The 22,401-nt window shown below is 39.2% G+C and overlaps 1 protein-coding gene across 2 annotated transcripts in view; it reads left to right on the forward strand.

The window, feature by feature from the left end:
* Positions 1-850: 850 nt before the first annotated feature.
* The window catches only part of EXOC2 (exocyst complex component 2), a 133,665-nt gene continuing 112,114 nt past the window's right edge, over positions 851-22,401 (forward strand). The window contains exons 1-4 of one of the 2 annotated variants that reach the window (XM_056330882.1): positions 851-962; positions 15,247-15,402; positions 20,694-20,870; positions 22,248-22,374. In XM_056330882.1, the coding sequence (XP_056186857.1) occupies positions 15,285-15,402; positions 20,694-20,870; positions 22,248-22,374 (422 nt within the window). In that variant the 5' untranslated portion in view covers positions 851-962; positions 15,247-15,284. Of the gene's footprint in view, positions 963-12,307; positions 12,439-15,246; positions 15,403-20,693; positions 20,871-22,247; positions 22,375-22,401 lie in introns of those variants that run through there. The other variant, XM_056330883.1, reaches the window with a different exon arrangement.

The raw sequence follows: 22,401 nt of genomic DNA on the forward strand, positions 1-22,401 counted from the left end.
GAGAAATGCTGTGCAATGTTTTACAGAGCCTAGAGGAAAGAGTCAGAAAAGTGCTGTTTATTCATGCGAGGAGATATTATAGCCTATTAATTTAGCTTGAGCGGCTTTAACCTCTGAAAAAAAGTGAGGAAAATTATGTTTCTTGGCTATAATGCTTCTTATGGTTCTTAAGTTCTCTGAGGTTTTATGAAAGGTAATTTGTTTTCCCACTAATGTCCTGGTTTAGGTCTGGTTTGGCAAAACTGAGCAATGGATTCTTCCATCTTTGTTTTTTCTCTCATTGCTTTTCCTCTCCTTCCCATCAAGATTTTGTCTGAACTTGGCTTTCACAAATTAGTTTTGAACAATCCAGCAAAAAGGGGAAAAGGAGATCTCCTTACCCCATCTAAAAGGAAAAAGAGCCAGTGTTCAGAGCCCCCTGCGGTAGACAGCATATTTGGTAAACGACATCTTTACTTTTATTGTTGGTAAAGGAGGACTGATGCGTGTTACCCAGCACTGACAGCCTGCTTGCACCTGGGCCTGTTTCCACCACCCTTCCTCCTTCCACTCACGGCAGCAGGGCCTCCAGGCCCCCTCACACCGCAGGGACCTTGATACGACACTCGGGGCGGCTTTTTTATCACTTATTATTGTTGCTGTTGTTGCTGTCAGCATTGCTATTATAATTTTATTTTCTTCTTGTGCCTCTTCCAGGAGGCGAACAACCGTGCTCCCGACCCCGTCACCGCTGCCCGTTCAGGGAGGAACAGGCACACGAGCGCACAGGGCGGTGCCTGTAAGGGGGCGGGGCTCGGGGGCACGGCGACGGCCGGGAGCGGCTTTCCCACCCAATCGATCGCTCCGCACTCCATCGATTTTCTCGGGCAGCGGCTGGTGGCGCCTGTGCCCGCCGGACGCAGAGGCGCTGCTGGGAGCGGAGCTGCCCCAGGTGCCGGATACGAACGCGGCGGCGGCGGCCGGTGAGTGACAGCCCCTGGCCTCCCGCCCCGCTCTTCCTTCGCCGGGCTCTGCGGAGCCGGGTCTCAGCGGGGCAGCTCCGGCTCCTTCCCAGCTCCCCGGGGCGGAGGCCGTCCCCCTCCCTTCGGCCTCCCCCCTTCTTCCTCCCCCGCTCCCCCGGGGGGTCGAGGCTCTCGCCCGCCGGGCGGGGCCGAGTGTCGCGTCCCAGGCCCCGCCCCCGCGCGGGGGTGAGGGGGGAAGCGGGGCCGGAGTTGTGATTAGCGGCCGGTGGGGCGCGGGGGTGTCGCTGTCCCCCTGCTGTCCCTCGCATCGCGGCTCTGCCTCAGCCTGCTCGAGGCACCTGCCGGCCGGCCCCGCCCCGCCGCGGGGGCGCGCCGCCCGGCCCCGCTCGCCTCCCCGGGGGCAGGGGCTGCGGGAGGACGGCGGCTGGTCGCCGGGCCCTGCCGAGCCGCCTGGCGAGGGAAGGAGGTGGCGGCTTCCCGGTGCCGCAGCTCGCGTCCCTCCTCTCCCAGCCCCATGACAGGAGACGGGGCACCGCCGGCAGGGCAGGGGGGTTCCGCGTCACCTGTGAACCCCCGGGGAGGGGGGTCACACGGTGCCCCGCTGGCGGGTGGGTGCCCGCTGGGTGACGGTGGCTGTGGCAGGCAGCCCTCGGGCCGCGGACCGCGGTGTCCGGCCGTGGGCGCGCTGGTGAGGGAGCGCTGTGCAGCGCCGGCGGGGCTGGCCCTGCGAGCCCCGGGCCGGGCAGCCGTGCAGCGGCTCCTGCCCTCGTTCGCTTTGCTGACAGCGGCCGTGCAGCGGCTCCTGAGCCCGCCTGTACGCGGCGGAACCAAGTCGTTCCTGAATTAAGGAGGCTGAATTAAGTCGTTCAGCTTAACGAAGTGTGTGTTTGGGTGTGCTGGGTGGGGAAGGAGAGGACATAAGGGAAAGGTGAGCTCTGACCTCTGAAGAGCTGATTACTTGGAGGTCTGATTTTATTATTTTTTTTAACTTTGCATTCAGTGCTACTGTGAAGTTTCAGAAATAATTGCCCCAAATGAATGTGTACTTAGGCAAGTGTAGTAAGAAAGTACCGTAGTAAGGAATGTGGAACAAATCAAAATAACATATACTGGTTGAGAGACAACTGTTTTCATTGATATCTAACTGGAAGTGTTACACTTCCTCTGTGACTTAATTTCCCCCCCCCCCCCCCCCCCCCTTCCTACCCATTTCTGCATTTCTCCCTCCTTGCAGTCCAAGAGTCTGTGAGCTGGGTGACCAGATATTTCTTCCTTGTCTCTTCTATATCTTAATTAGGAACCTCAAAAAGATCTCTTACCAAGAGGAGTAGGTGTTTGAAATTGGGAATGATCCCATTTCCAGAAGGGAGTTTCCCATTCTGTCCAGATTAAATCTAGACTACAAATACTCATTCTTTAAATTGAGTTTAAAATCGTAATCTCACTTCAACTTTCCAGGCTTTCTGATCATTCTTAAAATAAGTAAACAATCTTCTCCTGTTGTGATTTGTGTGCATTTCATTACTGTAAACTTTGTGGGGTTTTTTGCTTTTGATAAAGTTGTTGAAACAGTTAAAGGTTTGTTTGGGGTTTTTTTATGTAAACTGCAAATAAACAAACTTGTGGCTTAGGAAAACAGGTCTGTTTTCTTCCTTTACCTTTTACTTACCTGAAGAAGAAAAGCTCAGTAATTCTTGATTCCCTGTTTCTATGGTATTTATCACAGCTTGCGCTGACCTAGAAAGAAGCAGCAAAAGGCATCTCCTGCTTCTGATTTCTTTCCCATGGATAGCTTAGTTTACAGTTTTAGTGATTTATGCCCACCCTTGGACAACAATGTTTTTACTTAGATGGGATTTCTGTTGTCTTAAACATCATTTAAAACAGGATGCAATTATTTTCATTATCCTGGTATGACTTATGTCAGTGAAAATACCATTCACTTACACTGTAATGGTAAGGGGTTTTTCTATATGGAAAATATAACTTTTTTTAGTATGTGTCAGAGGTGAAACTATTTAATTAAAAGCATGTTACTAATCAAACTTATGCTGATTTTTAATTTTTTCTGTACAAACTAAGTGTAAAGTTGTCTTGTGTTTTCTTGGTCTTCATTCAATAAATTACGATATTTTCACTGACTTGATAGCTTTTTTTAAAAATGCTGTAATTGCTTTATCAGATATTAGTGCTGAATAGCTAAGTTAATAGACTTTCAAATTAATTCTAGAGAAACTCCTTAGAGTTCTAAGTAATGAACTTTAAAAACAAATAAATTTAAATAAGTCTTTAAAGTAAAATTTTTAACACCTTGCCCTTTGAGCAGTGGATATTGTGTGGAGAAACTGTTTCATCATCAGTACAAAAGGTACTATTCACTAAGTATTTTTTAATCTGTAGTATTCAGATTTTAATTTTTTTTTTTAGTTGTATGATTCCTTGTGAATATAAGCAGAGGGTGTTTTTCTAGCTGTTGAGAGCATTTGAGGCAAAACTAGACAATAAAAATATTTTAATATGTAATCCATCTATTGTTTTCCTGAGGTCCTGTTAGAAAGAAACTATATCCACTGACAGACCATTCTTTATTATGCTGCTCCTCACAGTGAATCTGGACTAAAGCAAAATAAGTGGGTTGACTAGAAAGGCAGAGGCCACTGACCTCTTTTGGTGATGAAAACTTTTAGATATGTTATGGTAAACCATACTTAATCAATTTCTTTCAATGTACTGATCTGTTTAGTTGTAAATCCAGTAAGTCTCAAGTACTGTACTGGAAACTAAACATCAGTTTTGAGTTATTTTAGTTCTGTTTACTCTGTGCTTTTCTGCTTTCCTACTTAAAAAAAAAAAAAATAACATCTCAATAGGATGGTGACAGAAGACTGAATATGAAAAGCATTCTTAAAAAATAGATTCTGACAGCTATTGAAAGTACCCATGAAATAATCCACAGTTACAGTTTTGTACTCCAGGATGAAACAGCCTGCGCAGCACAGACAGACAGTACCTGCATGTATTTTGAATGGCTGTACATTACTACTTAATTATGCAAACAGGCACAGATCTTCCATGGGAGAAATCAGTAGTACTTCATTTTACAATGAAGGGTAGAAGAGAATACTCAGAAGACCGTACATGTTACAATGACTTGTATTTTCTATATGAGTTTTTCAGTAAGAGTAGAATCTGCTGCTGTACATAAAAGTACACTGAAAGTTCAAAATCTGAAAGCAGCTAAATTAATATCTTTTGGCAGAAGTCAGATGTTAGCTCTTCAGCTTAACTTTGACCTTCTGTCTTGGACCACCTACATTCTGTAAATCTGTGCTGTGCAACATTGTCTTTCAAATTACTTTTCCCAGAGGAGAAATACAGTGCTTGGTAATGGGGGAAATCTTGTTTGTAAAGGTGCTTGTAGGATGGGGGATTGATTAGGCAGCACATGCATAGCGCAGTCGTCTGATTGATGTTTCATCTTTTGCGCTGAACATGAAAGCAAAGGTCAGTGTTTACAGCTTGCAAAGTATCAATTTAAAAATAAAGTCGATTAAAATTTTTGTATCTCAACCCAAAATTTTTCTAGAATTCCTGTCAGTATTTCAGTTCAAAAGCAGTTAGATTGCTCTCCCAGTGTCAAAAGTCAGAGGAGGAGGGAAGGGCAGGAGGGAGAACTCGTGGTTGTGATCTCTGAGGGTGGGGGGGAACCTGAAGCAGTTTTCCTAGAAACTGAGTAATGAGGGAAATACCTGGAAAAAAAAGGATTAATTGTATGATTGGTATATTACATGCTTTGCAGAGAAAGGTAAGCTAAGTATTTAATATTTTAAACTACACTAAGTCAAACTCCTTCCCCCCCTCCTGTGGAGAAATTGTAATTGTACTTTTTATATTGTTTTGGAAGTATTTAGTGCTTTTTCTTCAAAAGGAAACTGGTCTGTGTAGCCTTTTTTGACAACAGAAGTTGTTAATCAATCTGCAGACAGTATGTTCAGCATTTTCAATTAAAAATACTGTGATTGCACTCAGTGATGGGTGTGAAAGGGTTTCTAATTTTTGGGGGTTTATTTTTAAGAAAAAAAAATTCTGAGACACCAAGCCCTTAATGGATCTGCTTTTCTCTTGACCTTCAGGGAACTACAGCTTCCAGATTTTCAGCTTAATTCTCAAAGGCAGACCCTAGGCTATATTACACAGAAGCCAGTGGGGATTCTGGCAGTATAGAAACGTCTGGATCAGATTACAGTATAAATCAGTGATTTCTAGGTGTATTTAGACTTGTATTTTATTTTTTTTTTGTTTCCTTTCACTTCATGGATAATCGGAAAGCGATGTACCCTGTATTTGGAAGTTCATCAAAAAGCCTGTAGTAGGTAAAGATCTAGGGCTATGCTGAGCAAAATCTCCCTTTTAAATGCCCACCTTTAAATTAAGGACAAACTAAACTGATTTTCTGAAATAATCCTAAAATGTGTCAATTAAAGAAGCAATAACTTTACATTTTCTATTTAAGAATTATGTGAATTCTGTGACATTTTGTATCTTACTGTGGCTTTAGCATGTACCTTGCTTATTACTGGAAAACTGAAATCAGATTTTTGGTAAAAAGTTAAGGAGCTCTGTGTATAGCTGATGGGTTTTCCCCACATTTCCTTTTCATCAGCATAGAAGGCAGGGGATCTATTGTTTCTGACAACTTCACTAATCTGAAAGCATGGTAATTCCATAGAGGAGGTGGGTTGTTAGGCAGATGAGTGGAAATGAAGACTGAGAGTATGTAAGGCAGAGTCAGGCTGAAATATATCAGAAAAATACCTGTGCACACAGGCTCTCAGACAGTGAAATACTTGAGTGCATTTGACCATGTGAACAGAGAAGGATGCTATAGCATGTACCTTGAGTATTCCCTGAACAGATGCCAGAAAGAGGTGTTCAGGAGACTGCATTAAAAATACAGGAATCTCAGTAACACAAGTGCATGTCTCATCTTTTAAATATTTTTGAAACAAAAGTAATTGCCAAAAAAGTCACACGGCAAATGTTAAATTTAGTGTTGCAGTCTTACCTACGAGCACCCAAGTTAAAACTTCAGCTATATGAACTGTATAATTACAGTGGTTATACAGTGTTTTTATAAAGAATATTGTGTATAGTTACAGGGCTTAGAAAAAAACCTATGGTGTCTTGTTTCTTTTCTCTAGGAATAAAAAAAATGCCATCCCATTGGGATTTATTTAGTTTATTTTCCTGAACTTCTGGATCTTTCTGAATACATTTGCATAAACGTATTTGAAAGTTTTTGATGCCTGAAGTATTGTTTTCAAATTTCTGCCTGTGAATAACGTAAGAGGGAGGGATAATGAGGGTATTAGGATTCTTTATGGTCTTCCTAATTGCTAAAATAATGCACAGAAAATGATGAACAATTTTAGAACAAAAGAGGTGCAAATTGTTTAAGTGGAGGACGGTAAGGCGAATGACTTGTAGATGAAGCAAACTGCTGGATGTTGGACGTGGAAGCAGATGTAGGAAAGCATGTGCTTTGTGAGAATTTAGAAATTAATGGGAGATTTATGGCCATCTGTGATACGGTTTTGTGTAAAGCTGAGTTAATTTTTTTTCTGTGTATGTGTTTATATATAGATGTTTAAGCCTTTTCTTCACAACTTTGGTAGATTATAGTGATGTGTCACATAATAAATACAGACGCTTTTAACCAAGTAGATAATTTCTGGGGAGTTTTAATGCAGCATATAATAAAAATAGTGGAAATTTTGGGGAGAAATGTCTGTGTTCAGACTTTCTTAAATTACATTTTCTTCTATGCTATCACCCTTTTCTAGCCAATTCGATATGACTAGAACAGACCTTCAGAAAACCTAAATTGGTTTGACTTGAGTCTTGGTAATGAATAGTTGCTGTAACACTGAATATACTAGTGGAAATGTTCGTTTGGGAACTGGTATAAACCAGTATGCAGACCTGACTAATAAATTGGGGGAACAATTAATTTTCAGTGTGAAGTTATGGAACTTTGAAGCTAACTTTTTTTGAAAATGTGTTTGATAAAGTGAAATATTTTTAGGATTTTTTTCTTAAGGTTTTCCTAATCCAAGTTTATAGGGCTAATATTGACGTGGATTATTGTAGTATCAATGGTTTTGTTTAATAATGCCACTTGGAGATTGTCATTGTCACTTAGGTAAACAAATTTTGTGCTGAGGTGAAAATGTGACTCTGGCTCTGGGCTGTTCGGCCTGTATATGTGGATTAAATTAAATTCGTGTGCTGGTGAGTTTGATGGAGGAGGTATGTGTGTTCACTGTAGCAGAGTGGAGGGAAGGGAATTTTTGTTTTCTGTAAAGTAGACTGACTAAAATGGATTTAAAAATTCTTCACAAATTTTATTCAGCTTTTTCTGTTTGAGCAGGTGATATAATTGGCAGATGAAATGGTTTTCTGAACTAAAAGAAACAAAGACCCCCCCCTTTAAAAAGTATCTGTTCGTGTGTATTATAGATTAATGTTCTTTTTATTCTATTTTTAGAGGTTTGCTATTTTTACTCCTTGCTGATAGCTCACAAACTCAGTGTTGTACGTAGGGTCATTTATTTCTTCCAAGTTGTTTATAGTATAAGATACTAATGAACAAAACTTCATATTACAGTGGAATGTTTGTGGAAAAATTCAGCGTTTTGATGTAATGGCATTTGTGTGGTTAAGTGTTCTTTGTGGGGAATCTCTTCCCTCCCCAAATAAATAATGTGCCAGAAATCCTGATGTAGATATACATCAATATATAGGTATGCTGTTCATCATAACTGATAAGATGCTGTCATTTAATATGTACAAGGAAAAGGATTTATACTAGTGTAGATTTTTTTGTGACATGTGATAGATAGAAGGTTAATTGATGTTAAATGGATGCTTTGTTAGCCCTTCATCAGCTACTAAACTAGTACAGGGGGAGTGCAAATCATTACTACAAAAGGCCAAGACCAGTATGTTTTCTTAGTGAGGTTTACAGGTCTTTTTTTATCCCTCCCTTCTTTCCCTCCTTCCCAACCACACAAAACATAACCAGCTGTAACGATAGGAGGAGAGAGCAAGCAGCTTTCCTAAACCCACGCACTCGCACTCCTGCCCCCCTTTTCCTCCTCATACCTCAGCAGAGTGACAGCTTCTAGATGTTGCGTGCGAGTGAGTTCAGCTGGTGCTGTGTGGTCTGGGTGTGTGGTCTCCAGCTCAACTGAGAGGCTGCTAACAGAGTGGATGAGAGAGAGCAACACTGTTTACTTTAATTTATTTCGGATGCCGGAACTGTGCCCGGAGTTTCTCCTGAGCTGGGTTCCACAGTGAGCGGTGTCAATCCCTCGCAGCTGCAGCGGGCGCTGAACTCCTCTGCCGAGGGCTCTCGCAGCATCTGCCTCGGGTCCAGCCTTTTAATCCCTTGTGACTCCGAAATGTTAATGGCATCGCTGAGTGCTGCGATTATTTTGCTTTCGCTCTGTCAAGATATATAGCCATGAAGATGTACCTTGCTGGGTTAAGGAAAGCAGGACTTCTGCGATAACGGAGGAAACAGGAGAGCACGGCTATTGTGAAAGCAAAACTGCTGCGCTTATTCCTTGGCTACCCTAAAACTAAAATTGCTATAATGTATAATAATTCGTGACTGACTGGAATATTCATGAGCCCTTTTAAAAAGAGGAGGGTGTCGTATTATGTCATTTAATACTCCAAATCTTTTCTTTTTGTGCTCTCCATTGCAAAACTTGCACATCTTCCCAAATTGAAACTGATTTTGGCATGTAATGTTGTCCTGTAGGGTGATGTGTTTGTCAGTGTTAATATTGGCTTGAATCAACATGCCGGATATGACAGGGCAAGACAAATGAGGCTTTGTTTTTTTCCTCTGTGACAGTGAAATTACCCCCTTTCTTATGTTTGTTCATCTTTTCATTATAAGTAGCTTAGTGGTGTTTTGAAGAGGTTCGCCCCCCTCCCCCCAAATGTAAGATTCGTGGGCACTTCTTGTTTAAATTGACAAGTCTTCTTTTATTATTTAAATAAACATGCATAGATTCTTAATATCACTTGGAATTTCAGCATTGTTTAGCTTATTCACTTCCCAGTCTTTTCTGGCAGGCTTGCAGAATGGACTTTGTATTATTAATGCAGTGTTGAAGGCTGTGGAAATTCTAGGGCACTTCAGATCTCCAGAGGGGTTAATAAATGTCAGTTATTTTCACAGTGCTGCTTTGTGGATGCTTTCAAACCTTGGTTTATGTGGATTGTCTGTCTGAATTTATATTGTTGGGAAGATAAAGCACAGAAAAGGTTGCAATAGTGTTTTCCATCATTTTGTAATGGTTTTGAGTACAAACGCAGGAAACTTTTTGCTTTGTCATCCTTCTTGGGGTCATTTGCTGTGTCCCTTCACTGACTCTGTCATAGTGTGTTGTACTCAGGGGACTTCTTGGGTTTTCTAGTGAAAACAAATTATTATATTTATTTAGTGGAAGCACAAGTTTGTGTAGTTTAAGGTGAAAAGGCCAGCACCTAGGTTCTGGAATCTGCGTATTTATTGCTTGTTTAAAAAAGGGTGTTTCATAAATCTATTCATTTGGAAAGCATTTAATGCTGCAATGTTAGTGTGAGAAGAGTACCTTACCTACTGTTTTCAGGTTGGTTTGTCTTTTAGAAAGTAAACAACATCATCTGAGGAATACTGTAATTTGAACATGGGTGATGCTTTGGTTGTTCCTGCTGTTCCTGCCTGAAAAATTTTGAATTTGTATTCTGTCACGTATATATGAGTGAGAACAAATAAATAACTGTTACCTGAAGACTTGCATGCTTGCTTGTAGCTTTAGACTTCCTCAACAATGACAAATAGGCTTTTTCTTTCCTCCCTTCTTGACAGCTTAGATTCCCTTTGCTAGATGACCATGGCACTTGCATTGACCTTGAGTCTGTCTTCCTCCGGGAGAGTCTTTTACATTCAGTGTCTATGACAAACTACCGCTGAAAACTTAACTGGATTTTCAGTCACTGGAACCAATTTGCTATCTTATTTTTGAAGTCAGAAACTCCTTCACTTCAACTGCCAATTTTTCCACTGGTGAAATTTGTAAGGTGGCACCTGATTGTTACTCATCTTCTGAAGTTCAATGTCTTCATGATGTTTGTTGTTTTTCTTTTGCGTTTTGAACTTACCAGCCAATTTAATATCCTTACATCCTGAACTTCTGTTGTTTGCTTATTTCATATTCTGGTAGTACTTCCAGAGTGGTAAGCAGTACTCTGCCTTACAGAACAGATATGGTAGCTATTGGCGCTTTGTGTTTCTTTTCTGCTTGCCATTGAAAGTTGAATGGGGAAACCTGTTTAAGAACTTTCCTTTTAAACCAGACGAGGGTTTTCAAAAGTCAAAAAAGCAACTAGACATGTATTTTCCCGTATGTTGGACAATATTTCATTTTTTCATTATTTCTTTTTAAAGTGGCTTTTCTTAGGATAGAGTGAAGGTGTCTCCTCTTTAGCAAGCTTGTAATGTTCAGAGTAGTCTGGTTTTCTTATTTTTTTTTAACCAAACCTTTGTGAGAGGACAGTTTATTTGAGAAGCTCATGTAAAGACAAAGAGATGTTTATGAAAGGCATTTTTCAAGATGGCTTTGTAGTAGGTGGTCTTTGCAGAGGCTTTCTAATTCCTTGCACTTTCATAACAAGAATTATGACAGAATAATATAATAATATGGGTAAGATCATGGGAGCAGTCAAACAGATGTCATCCATGTTAAACTGTTGGGGAGATATTGTGAGGAAATGAAGGTTTTTTGCAAAAAAAAAAAAAAAAGGTGGGGAGGACTAGGAGGGAGAGAGACCTCGGTTAGTGTAGAATAACATTGCCCATTCCAAAAAAATAGATGTGTTAACACATTTCTTCAGTGAGCCTGGCTCCTCAAAGGAAGTATCTTGTATAGAAAACGTATGCAATTGCCCCTAGTCTGTATAAGAAGCAGTCTTTCAGTACGAGGGTTGCTTGGTTTTGTATTATTTTACACATAATACATATTTGTAAAGAATATAATTTCTCTTTAGGGCAGTGCATAGAATTGCAACAAAACCTCTTCATTAGATTATTGTATCTTTTCATGAAATGAAAAAGTAATTATTTTTTTCAGCTTTGCTTTGAAAAAAAATTTTTTTAAAAATTAGAAACTTGCTTTTGGGCTGCAGTAGTATACTGGCTAGGCTTCCCGATAAGCAGTTCAGTCATTTTAACTATCGGCATGTTTGTCAGGAGGAGGAGGAGTATAAATGAATTGAAGGCCCCCAAGTGTTTGTTTGATGTTTGTAGTAAGGACAGATTCCATAGAGTTCCTTCACTCACTCTTTGAAATAAATGAATCCAATTGCTGTTTAATAATAATAGAGCATCTCAGTGCCGTAGTGCTTTTGTAATGTGTTGAGATTTACTGTGGTATTCTCATTCCAGTCAGGTATTTTAAAGCAATTCTGCAGTAAGTATGGAAATACTTTAGAAGAAATATTAGACCTTGGGAGGCTCAGCATTTTTATTACATTTATTTAGCTCATCATGAAGGGGGATCTAGTGCCAATTTCTGAAATCCAGAAAAATATGTTGTAATATTAGTTTTGAGTTTTGGTATTGATTCAAGCCAATTACCTGTGTGCCTAGGTATTTTGAAAGAAAGAATGGTTGCAATGCAAGGGAACTGTTACTTTTTTTTTTTTTGGCAGGGGGAGAGAATCAACCAAATAATACCAAAGTAGCTTCTATTTCACTTGTTTTCCTCAAGATTTCTTTCTCTCCATATTACCACTGAGTTCCTCAAGATGGCTTTTTTACATCTGTGTTACTGACTAACATTCTATAAAAATTTTTACAAAAAATTGCTCACAGAGGTGCTTTATGTTGTCTTACTGGTATCTAGACACGTGCTGTTTCCTAGCTGTGTATGTGGGGATATGATCCCACTGTTTCTTTACAGCTGTTGTATATCCTCAAGCTTTGCTGAGGATCTGTGAGGACAGCTGCAAAGACCGTGTAGATAAGATTACAAGGAAGAGATGCAGTTTGTCCTCCTTGCTGTAAGTAAACTTGGGCACCTGATGCTTCTCTGAGATCCTCTTTGCACAGGACTGCAGAGGAAACTTCAGACTGAAAGGTCCGAACTTCTGTGCATATGTGTCTTGTACAGGAATAAACAAGACTTTCCCTGCATTTTTTGGATTCTGATTGCTCCAAGTAGTAATATTAGGTATAGCAGTGGGAATTGGAAGCTTAATTTCTATTGTGCTGCCCATTGTTTTGGCAGGTGATGCTGTGGTAATGGCAGAGTTAAATGCAGCACAGATGAGAGGAGAGCTGGGCAAGCATTGTGGCTCCAGGACTATCTGGGTCTGTCACTTTCACCTGTGGCAATGACGTGGACCAACAGTAGTGCAGGTGGGCTATCTAGACAGGAAGGCTTGGGGTAAGGAATGGGAGGTAAGGAAGGGGAATTACCAGGGCATCTGGATTTGAAAGGAGAATTGGGATATTAACACTCCTCTCCCTCCCTGCTTGAATTTACGGATAAAAAGTCAGAGGGCGAATCGGCAGGACAGGAGCAGGAAGTAGTTCAGCTGCAAGACTAGGACCTGGCCTCGGATTTGAAGTGAGGCAAAGACTGTCTAGATGTCTCTGCGAGGAGGGAAAAAACAGTGTTGGGAAAGAAGGAGTAGGTTATGAGGGAGCAGGAGGGAGGGGACTGCCTGCCAGAGCACAGCCTTCTCTTCTGTACTGGAGATGACTGTCAGCAGATTTCTTTGTAATCTGCTGGTAACAGTCCTCCTCTCCTTCAGTGCTGTTATACCCACAAGGTTATAGATTGCATCTGTTGAGTACTCAGTTCTCTAGCCTCATGTTGGGTTCATGTTAAAGGTTCCAGTATTTTACATACAGACTTACGAGAGCATCCATGTGGCACTAAATTCCTGTTCTCATCAGTTTGTTTTTGCGAAAAACTGGGGAATTAATGTTTTACTAAAAACATAATGTAATTTTTAATGTTGTGAAGTCAACCAGTCAAGAAATATTATGTTTGCCAGTTAAAAACACAAAACCAAAACAAACCACCTTAGTTCCCGGCATATGTTGCGTGTGTTATCATGGGCTCTTACCAGACTTCCTTCATGTACTGGACATGGCTCACATACTGCAACTTACTGTGTTCTTGCTTGTTCAACAGGAATCTGCGTCTCTTATGAATTGTGCACTCTTCAAATGTAGTCTCAAAAGTTCTAGTAGTTTTATGGTGTTCAGAGTACCTAAATCCTTCTTCCATATTAATGAATTTGTATGTGAAATGGGTATTTAAGATCAAATGTATTTTTAGATTTGAGGTGGTTTCTCAGGAAGTGAGTATTTTGGAGCATTGTACAGCATTTCCGATGTTCAGGCTACATTTCACACTGACTCCAGCTGTGACTTTGGGCTGAAGGTGGACACCCAGAAACTGAGAAGAAAAAAAAAAAAGTCATTGTAAAGTTTTATTATAAGTGACCTGCTATGTATCTGTGATATAGATAGAGACACGATCATGTCCTGGGGGCACTATTCGGTTACTTTCACCACAAGATCTTCCTCCTTATTCCTGCCTTTTTGATTTCTATCTTCATTTTCAGTGTGCGTTCCAACTTCAGAACATGAAGAAAGAAACCCATCGATGGGAGCTTCTTTGATCCCCATGGCAGATCTATCTAGTAATGATGAAAAATTTGGGGAGGTTGTGTGGAAGCAGGGTGTATGAGGATACAATGAATCTATTTTGTGTACGCAGAAGGGGCTGAAACAAAGATATTCTGGTATTTCCTAAATGTAGGTGCTTAGAAACTGCAACTTCACTGCAGTTTATTGTTAGGGATGATTTACAGAGGTTCTGGTTTTCAGGGACTTAACTATTTGCAAGTAAAAATAGAAAATATACCTTGATCCAAAATAAAAATAGGTTAGAGAAGCCTTATGAAGCTTGGTTATATTCCGTGTTGATTTTTTTACCAACCTGAACTTTTAAAGTTGTGTACACTAAAGTGTTCTATATGTGTACCTAAGATTTTTGAATGCTGACCTGTTTCATCATTCCTGAATTTTCTTAGAAATAAAAACATTGCTTCCTGTAGGTTATTTTTGGTTCTTACCTTTCCAATCCAGATGAATTCCTATTAGAAACTGATTATAGATAGCTAAATTCCAGAGTACCAAATTAAATTTTTTTTACTAGGAATGTTAAGGATGATGTTGTCTCTTAGCAGAAGAATTCAGGAGTCATGAAATGCAGTAGGTGATGCAAAATTACTGTGGAAATCCTTCAAAGAAACTTTTTTTGCCTGCCTTATGACTTCTGTAAGACCTGTGTACCTATGGGCAGGTTCTATGTTCAGTTGGTGATGTAAAAGTGGAGAAGTTGGTGGGATCTAACGTGCTTCAGGTTCTACTAGTTTGCATCTTACAGCTGCGGAGCTGTACAAAGGAAACTGCTAATAAGCCAAAGGAATTTGTGATCAGTTGCATAGTAAACTAAATGTAGGCTGCATAACATGCCTGCCCTGTTGGTGTTTGTATTACAGAGCTAATTATCCTGACTGGAGTTGACTCCTGTAATTTCAGGTGCAAAGGAATATTCTTCTGGAAATGCTTCTTCAATAATTTTATGTACATTTCTGTTGGGATATTATTTGTTTTGTTGATGTTCTCTGCTACTGTAGTGTCTGTAATGTTTTAATTTTCTCAGTTTACGTTAAAGTTAATGCTTTGTACAAATAAGTGCTGGGGGCTTCTTCCCATGGGACTGTCTGTGGCAGTAAGTCTAATTTTGATGGGGAAGTTATCCGAATGTTTACTCATGGTCTATTACTTAGCTTAGCAATTCTAAACTTTCCAAGGAATACAATAATAGCTTTCTAATAGAGGATTGAATAGGCTTATTAGAATTCTGACATAAGTGATTTAGAGTGTGTGTGATAGTTTCATTAAGCATTTTGAGGGTTTAATATTTTTCTGAATATATTTTTTATTTATAGTTCAGAACTAGAGCTGTAGTTAAAAAAAAAAAAAGTGCAAAGGTGCAGGTATTCTTTGGAGCAAAAAAGACTTTGAGGGTGATGTTCCACACTTCCATTCACATTTCTCTACCATTTTAAAGAACATTTTAAAAGTTTTTAGTAATTTTTACATAATTACTGTTTCTTTAAATGATTGTTTCTTGCTGAACAGACACAAGCAACTCGGTTTTCAGTAACTGAGTAGACATCATGTCTCGAGCACGGCAGCCTCCACTTGTAACTGGCATCTCTCCCAATGAAGGCATTTCATGGACAAAAGTGACAATTAGAGGAGAAAATTTGGGGACTGGGCCTACAGACCTCATAGGTAAGTTGAGGAAAAAAAACTTCTTTTGAGACTGTAGACTATCACATTTGGAATATGATTAGAGATTTATTTTTTTGCATGGTAGTCATCTGTGTTGTGTGTTATGAGGAATGCCCTTTTCACAAGTATGTGCTTGAATCCACAGGGATGCTGGCCGATGTATAACTCATCAGAATGATCATACTTTGCTAGATGAACCCCTTAGCCTGACTTGTCTCATGCTGAACACCAAGAGTGAATGTCTATGCAAGCATACTAGAAGAGGGTAGATGTAATGACATTATGCTTTGTTACTTTCCCTTGCACTGAGAATTTCAGCATGAAGACTTTCGTATCAGAAGTGTTTTCAACATACTGCGAAAGTCACTGAGTGTTGCTATTCCTTGAACTAGTACAAAGGTCAATTTGTGTAACCACAACAGTTTTGTCAAAGGGGGTTCAACGATTTAAGCTACACATTATATGAAGAACCATTTCTTTTGCTGTTTTGATTTTAACAATGTAACTTTATTTGAATCATCATAACTTTTGTGTTGAAAGAGGGAACAAACAGTTTTCTCTGATTCTCCTGACCATACAGATCTTGATCATCACTGGTCTGTTGCTTTTTTTTCCACACTGAAAAGTCCTGGCATGTTTAAATTTTCTGCATGTATCTTTGACCCTTCTTGTTGCTCTTCAGTGAATCTCTTTTGGTTTCACTACCAGTCATGGGTGAACATCATTTTGGTTACATGCGGTGTGCAAGATGTGAATACGCTGTGGCATAATACTGTACTTTCACTTTTGTTTTGTATTACTTCCATAGGACTCTGTTTTATGTATAGCTCCTGCTAAGCATTGAGCTAATGTTTTTCATTGTTCTGCCTATTAAAGGCCCATGATTTAATGCTTGAGGGTTAGTAGTTAGTTTGAGCCTGTCATCTGTGAATTTAAAGTTTTGCCTGTGTGTATCGTGTCTTTGTTCACTAAATTTCAGCTGTGGTTTTATAGTGCATCCAGTCAATCACACAAGGCCTGTTCCGCATTTTTTCTAGTTTTTACGGTCTTTACATTTTGAATAAATCAATGTCATCAGCAAACTTTGTAACTTCTTCATGTTGTCTTTTATGAATATCTTGAACATAAGTGATCCCAGCCCATGCCCTGTGGAAACTTTCCTCAGTGAAAACACACCATTTACTGTAATCCTGTTTCTATCTTAACAAGCTGTTTATCTGTTTGAGGATCATATCCTATAGCTGCTTAATTTTCTTAAGCCTTTTGCGAAGGATTTCGTAAAATCTTCTGGAAATCCAAGTTAACTATTACTGGAGTTTCCCTTATTTCTTTTGTAAGTTAAGCATATGAGTACTTCAGTATTCATGTTAGAGACAATTTATCTAATTTGTTGTGGAACCATGACTCCTTTGAAGTCCATTGGAATTTTGTTTGGCTTTGTTAGAAACAATATTTCACTTCATGGCTGTAAACCAAGATTCCTGAATTCCATTCATGGTCACCACAATGAACTTTATGGCCAAGCATAAGTTACTACAATTTTCCCCTTCACTTCAGTTTGCTGTCTCTCAGAAGGGGAAGTACTGTTTTCCTGAGCTGCTAGGCAAGGTTGTGGTATACTAATGAATCTTTATTGAGAAATAATCAAATAACTGATGATGTTAAAAGGTGAGTATGTTTCTGTGTATTTGTGTAGTTGATGTAGTTTGATAACCTCACTAGTTTGTTGGTATGATCCTCTTAGAAGTGATCAGTTCTGGGTTCTGGGAAAGAAGACATCTTCTATACTGTGCCTCAATATTACAGCTGACTTAACTGCTAGTGTTTTTTTCTCTTATGTTTTTGGAGTAACGCTTGTAACATAGAGCTGCTAATAACCTCACCCTTGGAGGTAAATATAAAAAAATAATGAAATGTCTTTTTTTTTTTTTTTTTTTCCCCTTAGTTCAGTTCTCAGCTTTCTCCAGTATAGTGACTAAGGCTTAAGACATGCAAAGATTTCTTTTCATGGTTGAATTAGGCATGTAAATATTCCCTGTGACTTGAATGGAAACACTTGCAAAAGTGAGCCTTTGTAGGCACAAGATTTAAGCAAGTTTGAGTGAGGGTTTTATAATTTGTTATTTGAGATGCATTAGAGTAAAATGAAAAACAAGAAACTCTTTTATGTATCATAGAACAGTTTGGGTTGGAAGGAACCTTGAAGATCATCTAATTTAAAGCCCCCTGCCATGGGCAGGGACACCTTCCACTGGACCAGGTTGCCCAAAGCCCATTCCAGCCTGGCCTTGAGCACTTCCAGGGATGGGGCATCCACAGCTTCTCTGGGCAACCTGTTTCAGTGCCTCACCGCCCTCATAGTGCAGAATTTATTTCTAATATCCAATCTAAATCTACCCTCTTTCATTTTAAAGCAATTATCCCTTGTCCTATCACTACTTCATGCCCTTGTAAAAAGTCCCTCTCCAGTTTTCCTGCAGGCCCCTTTTAGGTACTAGAAGACCACAGTAAGGTCTCCCCTGACCCTTGTGTTCTCCAGACCGAACAACCCCAACTCTCTCAGTCTGTCTTCGTAGGAGAGGTGCTCCATCCCTCTGGTCATCTTTGTGGCCCTCCTCTGGACTTGCTCTAACAGGTTCATGTCCTTCCTACGTTGGGGGACCCCAGAACTGCACACTGTGCTCCAGGTGGGGTCTCACGAGAGTGGAGTAAAGGGGGAGGTAGATACCTGTTTATATATAAACAGAATATCAAATAATAGAACATGCCTTTTTCTTTCTTTTAAGAGAGAGCCTTCTAGTAATCTCTTTGTATCTTTGTATCAAATAAACTTTTTTTTTATTTGTAACTATAGCTTGGTACAAAAAGTCAAATCCAGGAGATACCTGTAGCACTTGTTCTCTCAGGGTTTAGTTTGTCTCTTAGAACATTTGCAGCTGCATTTTGCAGGCATTGTAAAATTGTCAATATATGAACTTAACCAAAATTGAAAAGTCTCAGTAAGAGAATTACTTGTGCCTACTTGCTGAAAGGCACATGAAAGATTGAACCCAAGTGTGATGTTCTCAGAGATCTTTGTATCATGCAAAAGATTAAAACGAAATTTTATTTTAAAGCAAGTTTTCTCTTTCTGTACTATCAAAAGGTCTCCTCCAACATACCTTTATTTGTTTTAGAAATTGTGCCATTACTGTATCTAGTGCGGTACCTGAAATGTTAATAGAGACTTACTTTCTTTTGCATTTAAGATGCAGACAAAGGCTCTTACCTTCCATTTCAGAACTGTCAGATCTTGTGATCTTGTTTTCTTGGGAACCGTACAAACCTTCAATGAGTAGAAAATAATTGGTACAACAATCTTTAAAACATTTGTTCAAAGCTTTTTTACACTGTTAAATTGCTATAGCTCAGATCTTGATTTTAAAGTAGTACTTAATTCAAGCATGAATCCAGACCTTTGAAATTCCAGGGTGAAAACTTCTTTATGAAGGGTTCAGACAAATTCTTTCAGGTAGTCTCAGTTCCTACCACAACCTTTTTTTTTTTCCCTCAGAGAGGTTGCTAGCATAAAACCAGAAGAGATGTAATAATATAACGTAAGGTTAAAAGCCATGCATCATAATTGTGTGGGTTTTTTTATTCCCCTCTGAAAAATAAAAACTGGCCTGATTAGAATGTTGTAAATAAATAACAACACAAACTTTTTTTTATTATTTTAAGGTTTTTTTAACGTGTGTGTATCCTATTCCACCTTCGTGCGCACACACACCCCCACACCCACCCACCGTCTCCCTTTATTCAGGCATCTTTTAAGAAACAAATCTATTGTCCTTGTTCAAGTAAAATTGCTTTCGGTTGTAATAAGATTCAGTGCCTTTCTGTTTTTTGGGGGTTTTTTTTTGAATTTCATTTTGAAAGTAGTTTTTGGCAGGGAGTAAGGCATTTTTACATCTGACAACTATGAAAACTGCCAAATTTGTCTGCTGTATAATGTCAGAGACTTAAACTGTGAGAAAAAGTAAGTGTGAAGCTTTGGTACGGAGCCACATGTGCTGACCCTTTTGTCTGTAAGTATTTTTGAAATTGATCAGAGCTTTCTAGAAATTAAAAACAAAAGCCAAGCCAACAGGGGAGGAACTGCTATGCCTGACTAATTTATACTCCAGTACAGCCTTGTCCTTTTGGACATAAGGCAAAATGTTTCTAGGTAAGGGTGTTACTCAAGAAGAATCTAATGAAGTTCTCCAAATCGATGCTATAGAAATTGGGGTCTTGCCAATTCTTCAAATCAATAAAACTCTGATTAGGAATATGGAAATTGTTGCTCTGGATCTGAGAAAACAGTCCATCTGTTCCAGCATTCAGAGTCTTGATCTGACCAGGATTGGTCACATTGATCAGTCAGCTTGATCAGCTGGTCAGACTGATTTAACATGAAACCCCAGGAAGCGCTGGACCTTATATTAAGGTGTACCTTGAAACTTAAGTGTTAAGAGGTGTTCTAAAACACTAAAGCTTGAACATACTAAAATATGCCACAGTCTTCCTGTGAGAGAGCTTCATGGCCAAAATGTATGTTATATTGTTATTTCATGACTCGTCATTTGTACTTCTGTTACGAGGAAGTTTAGAAGAGGAAATAGATGAACATTACATGACTATTCTTTTATAAAACAGGGGTAGTTTATTCGGCAGAATCAGTCTTGCATCATGCATTTTGAACAGAAAAGACTGGAACAGACTATTTGTCAATTAATACTTTTCTGACCAAAAAATGCCTCCTGTGTCCACAAAAGTTTAGCTAAACAGATAGGGTTGAAAAAAACATTTTTAATTCTGAATATTTTGCAGTGATTCTTTTTTTTTTTTTGCTATTCAAAGTCATATGGAGTGAACCTATGAAAGATTTTTTGCATGCAGTTTTGATGAAAGTTTCATAGAAGTACAATATGGAACAGTAGTCCTCTAGTGTCTTGTAGACAGAAGATCTATTGTATAACATGAAGTAAAAGTTGCAGTAGAACAGCCATAACTGGTGGAAAAGATTAAAATAAGCTTCAGGCAGCGCTTGTGTGTATCATATGAAGTGTCGCTAGGATAAAAGACCTGAAATCACTTAGGGAACATCTGAAACATGTTTTTGTGACTTTCACTGTAGTTGGCTGTAAGGGATTCGAGAAGGGTCATATGTTTATGTAAAGTATGTGAAGCATCATAAATGTACTTGTGTTACAGAATTTCAAAAGGTACTTCTATTCACGGTAGCGTATTACTTCTTTTCTTTTTCCCAGGTTTAACAATCTGTGGGCACAACTGTCTGCTAACTGCTGAATGGATGTCTGCCAGTAAAATTGTGTGTCGAGTTGGACAGGCTAAAAATGACAAGGGAGACATTATTGTTACTACAAAGTCTGGTGGCAAAGGAACTTCAACTGTTTCCTTCAAACTGCTTAAACCTGAAAAAATAGGTATTTTTCTTGTTCAAATTCACATCTGTTTTCTTTGCTAAACAAATACATGACTGAGTTCCTTTTTAAATAAAATTCATGTTTAAAATGGATCCACCTCAGGACAGTTCTTCAATTGTCTAGAAGCAGAGTGTATCAATAAAATGTGCAAATATATACATAGATAAGCTCATGGTATACATGAAATTAATCCTGCTATCTCAATATCCTGCTAAAGCCCTCAATGACTAATGAAAAGTAGCCCTTTATTTTTCTGTAAGGAATAGCACTAAGCTTCTAAAATTTAAGAATTTTTAATTACCTTAGGTGTACTAGATTAATACAAAATATAAACCAGCTCATGAGCTTCACACCTGAATCCTGAGCTGACAGTTAATCCTTTAAAGAAACTTGAATCCTCAGTGCCATTTCTTATTTGTAATTCAAACCATCCTGAAAGATGGGAAGTCTGAAGTATTTCTCATGAGATGCTTAACGATTGAAATGATGTGGCCAAGCAGACCTCTGCTTAATCTAGAATCCAGTCTAAATACTCTCTGGATTGAAAATATTTCTTTCAGAACACTTCATTGATGAAGTTGGATGGTTATCTTTTCTAACATAGGGGTTCCCACAAGAACCATTTTAGACTTTTTTCTCTCAGTTAAATAACACCCGATTTCTCCCAAGCTGTACTAAGATCTTAATAATAGAAAGGTGAATCAAGTGCATATGTCACACAGTGAAGCTTTTGGTGATGGGCGAGGAGAATTGATATTTAAAAAACAGGTAAATGGGGTAATCTCTGGTGCTGAGCATCTGATGGGTATATTAGAGAAGGGCATGGCCAAGAGTAAGGCTGGCTGCACTTTTGGCTGAGGGCCAAGACCTATTGTGCCTCACCTTTATGCTTTGTTGTAAGTCAGTCCTGTGTCCTTTGAGTCATCCATCTTGGCATGTGGCCAGAGTTTACTTACTTTTTGGCTAGTGAGTGGCACAGAAAACCAATCTTCCCTAGTATATGCAAATAAGATGACCTCCAGGTAATTGCTCGGTTTGAAAGTAATAGATGACAAAATTTGGACAGATATCAAAATAGTTTGAGGAATGAAAAAATATTAATACTCTGTGATTAGGAAAATGCTCTTTAGGTATATGAAACTATGTGCTCTGTAAGAGGGTAATATTTGATACCCAGCCATGAATACCTTTTCAGCAGCTATAATAAAATAATTTAGCGTAATTGCATCCAGGTTGTTTTGCCATGTATCTTCCAATATATTACCTAGGCATGCATTTTATATTTATCAGGATTTTTCAAATTAATTCAGTATGTCAGAAGTTGATGGTGCTGGACTGCCCTTGTTGTTTTAAGGATCTGTGCTTTGTTTTCTCTAGGTATCTTGGATCAGTCTGCTGTCTGGGTGGATGAAATGAACTATTATGACATGCGCACTGATAGGAACAAAGGGATTCCCCCCTTGTCCCTACGTCCAGCTAATCCGCTTGGTATTGAGATAGACAAGTGAGTACCAAATGCCTTTAATCCACA

The sequence above is a fragment of the Falco biarmicus genome, chromosome 3 (assembly GCF_023638135.1).
Source record: "Falco biarmicus isolate bFalBia1 chromosome 3, bFalBia1.pri, whole genome shotgun sequence".
Classification (NCBI taxonomy): Eukaryota; Metazoa; Chordata; class Aves; order Falconiformes; family Falconidae; genus Falco; species Falco biarmicus.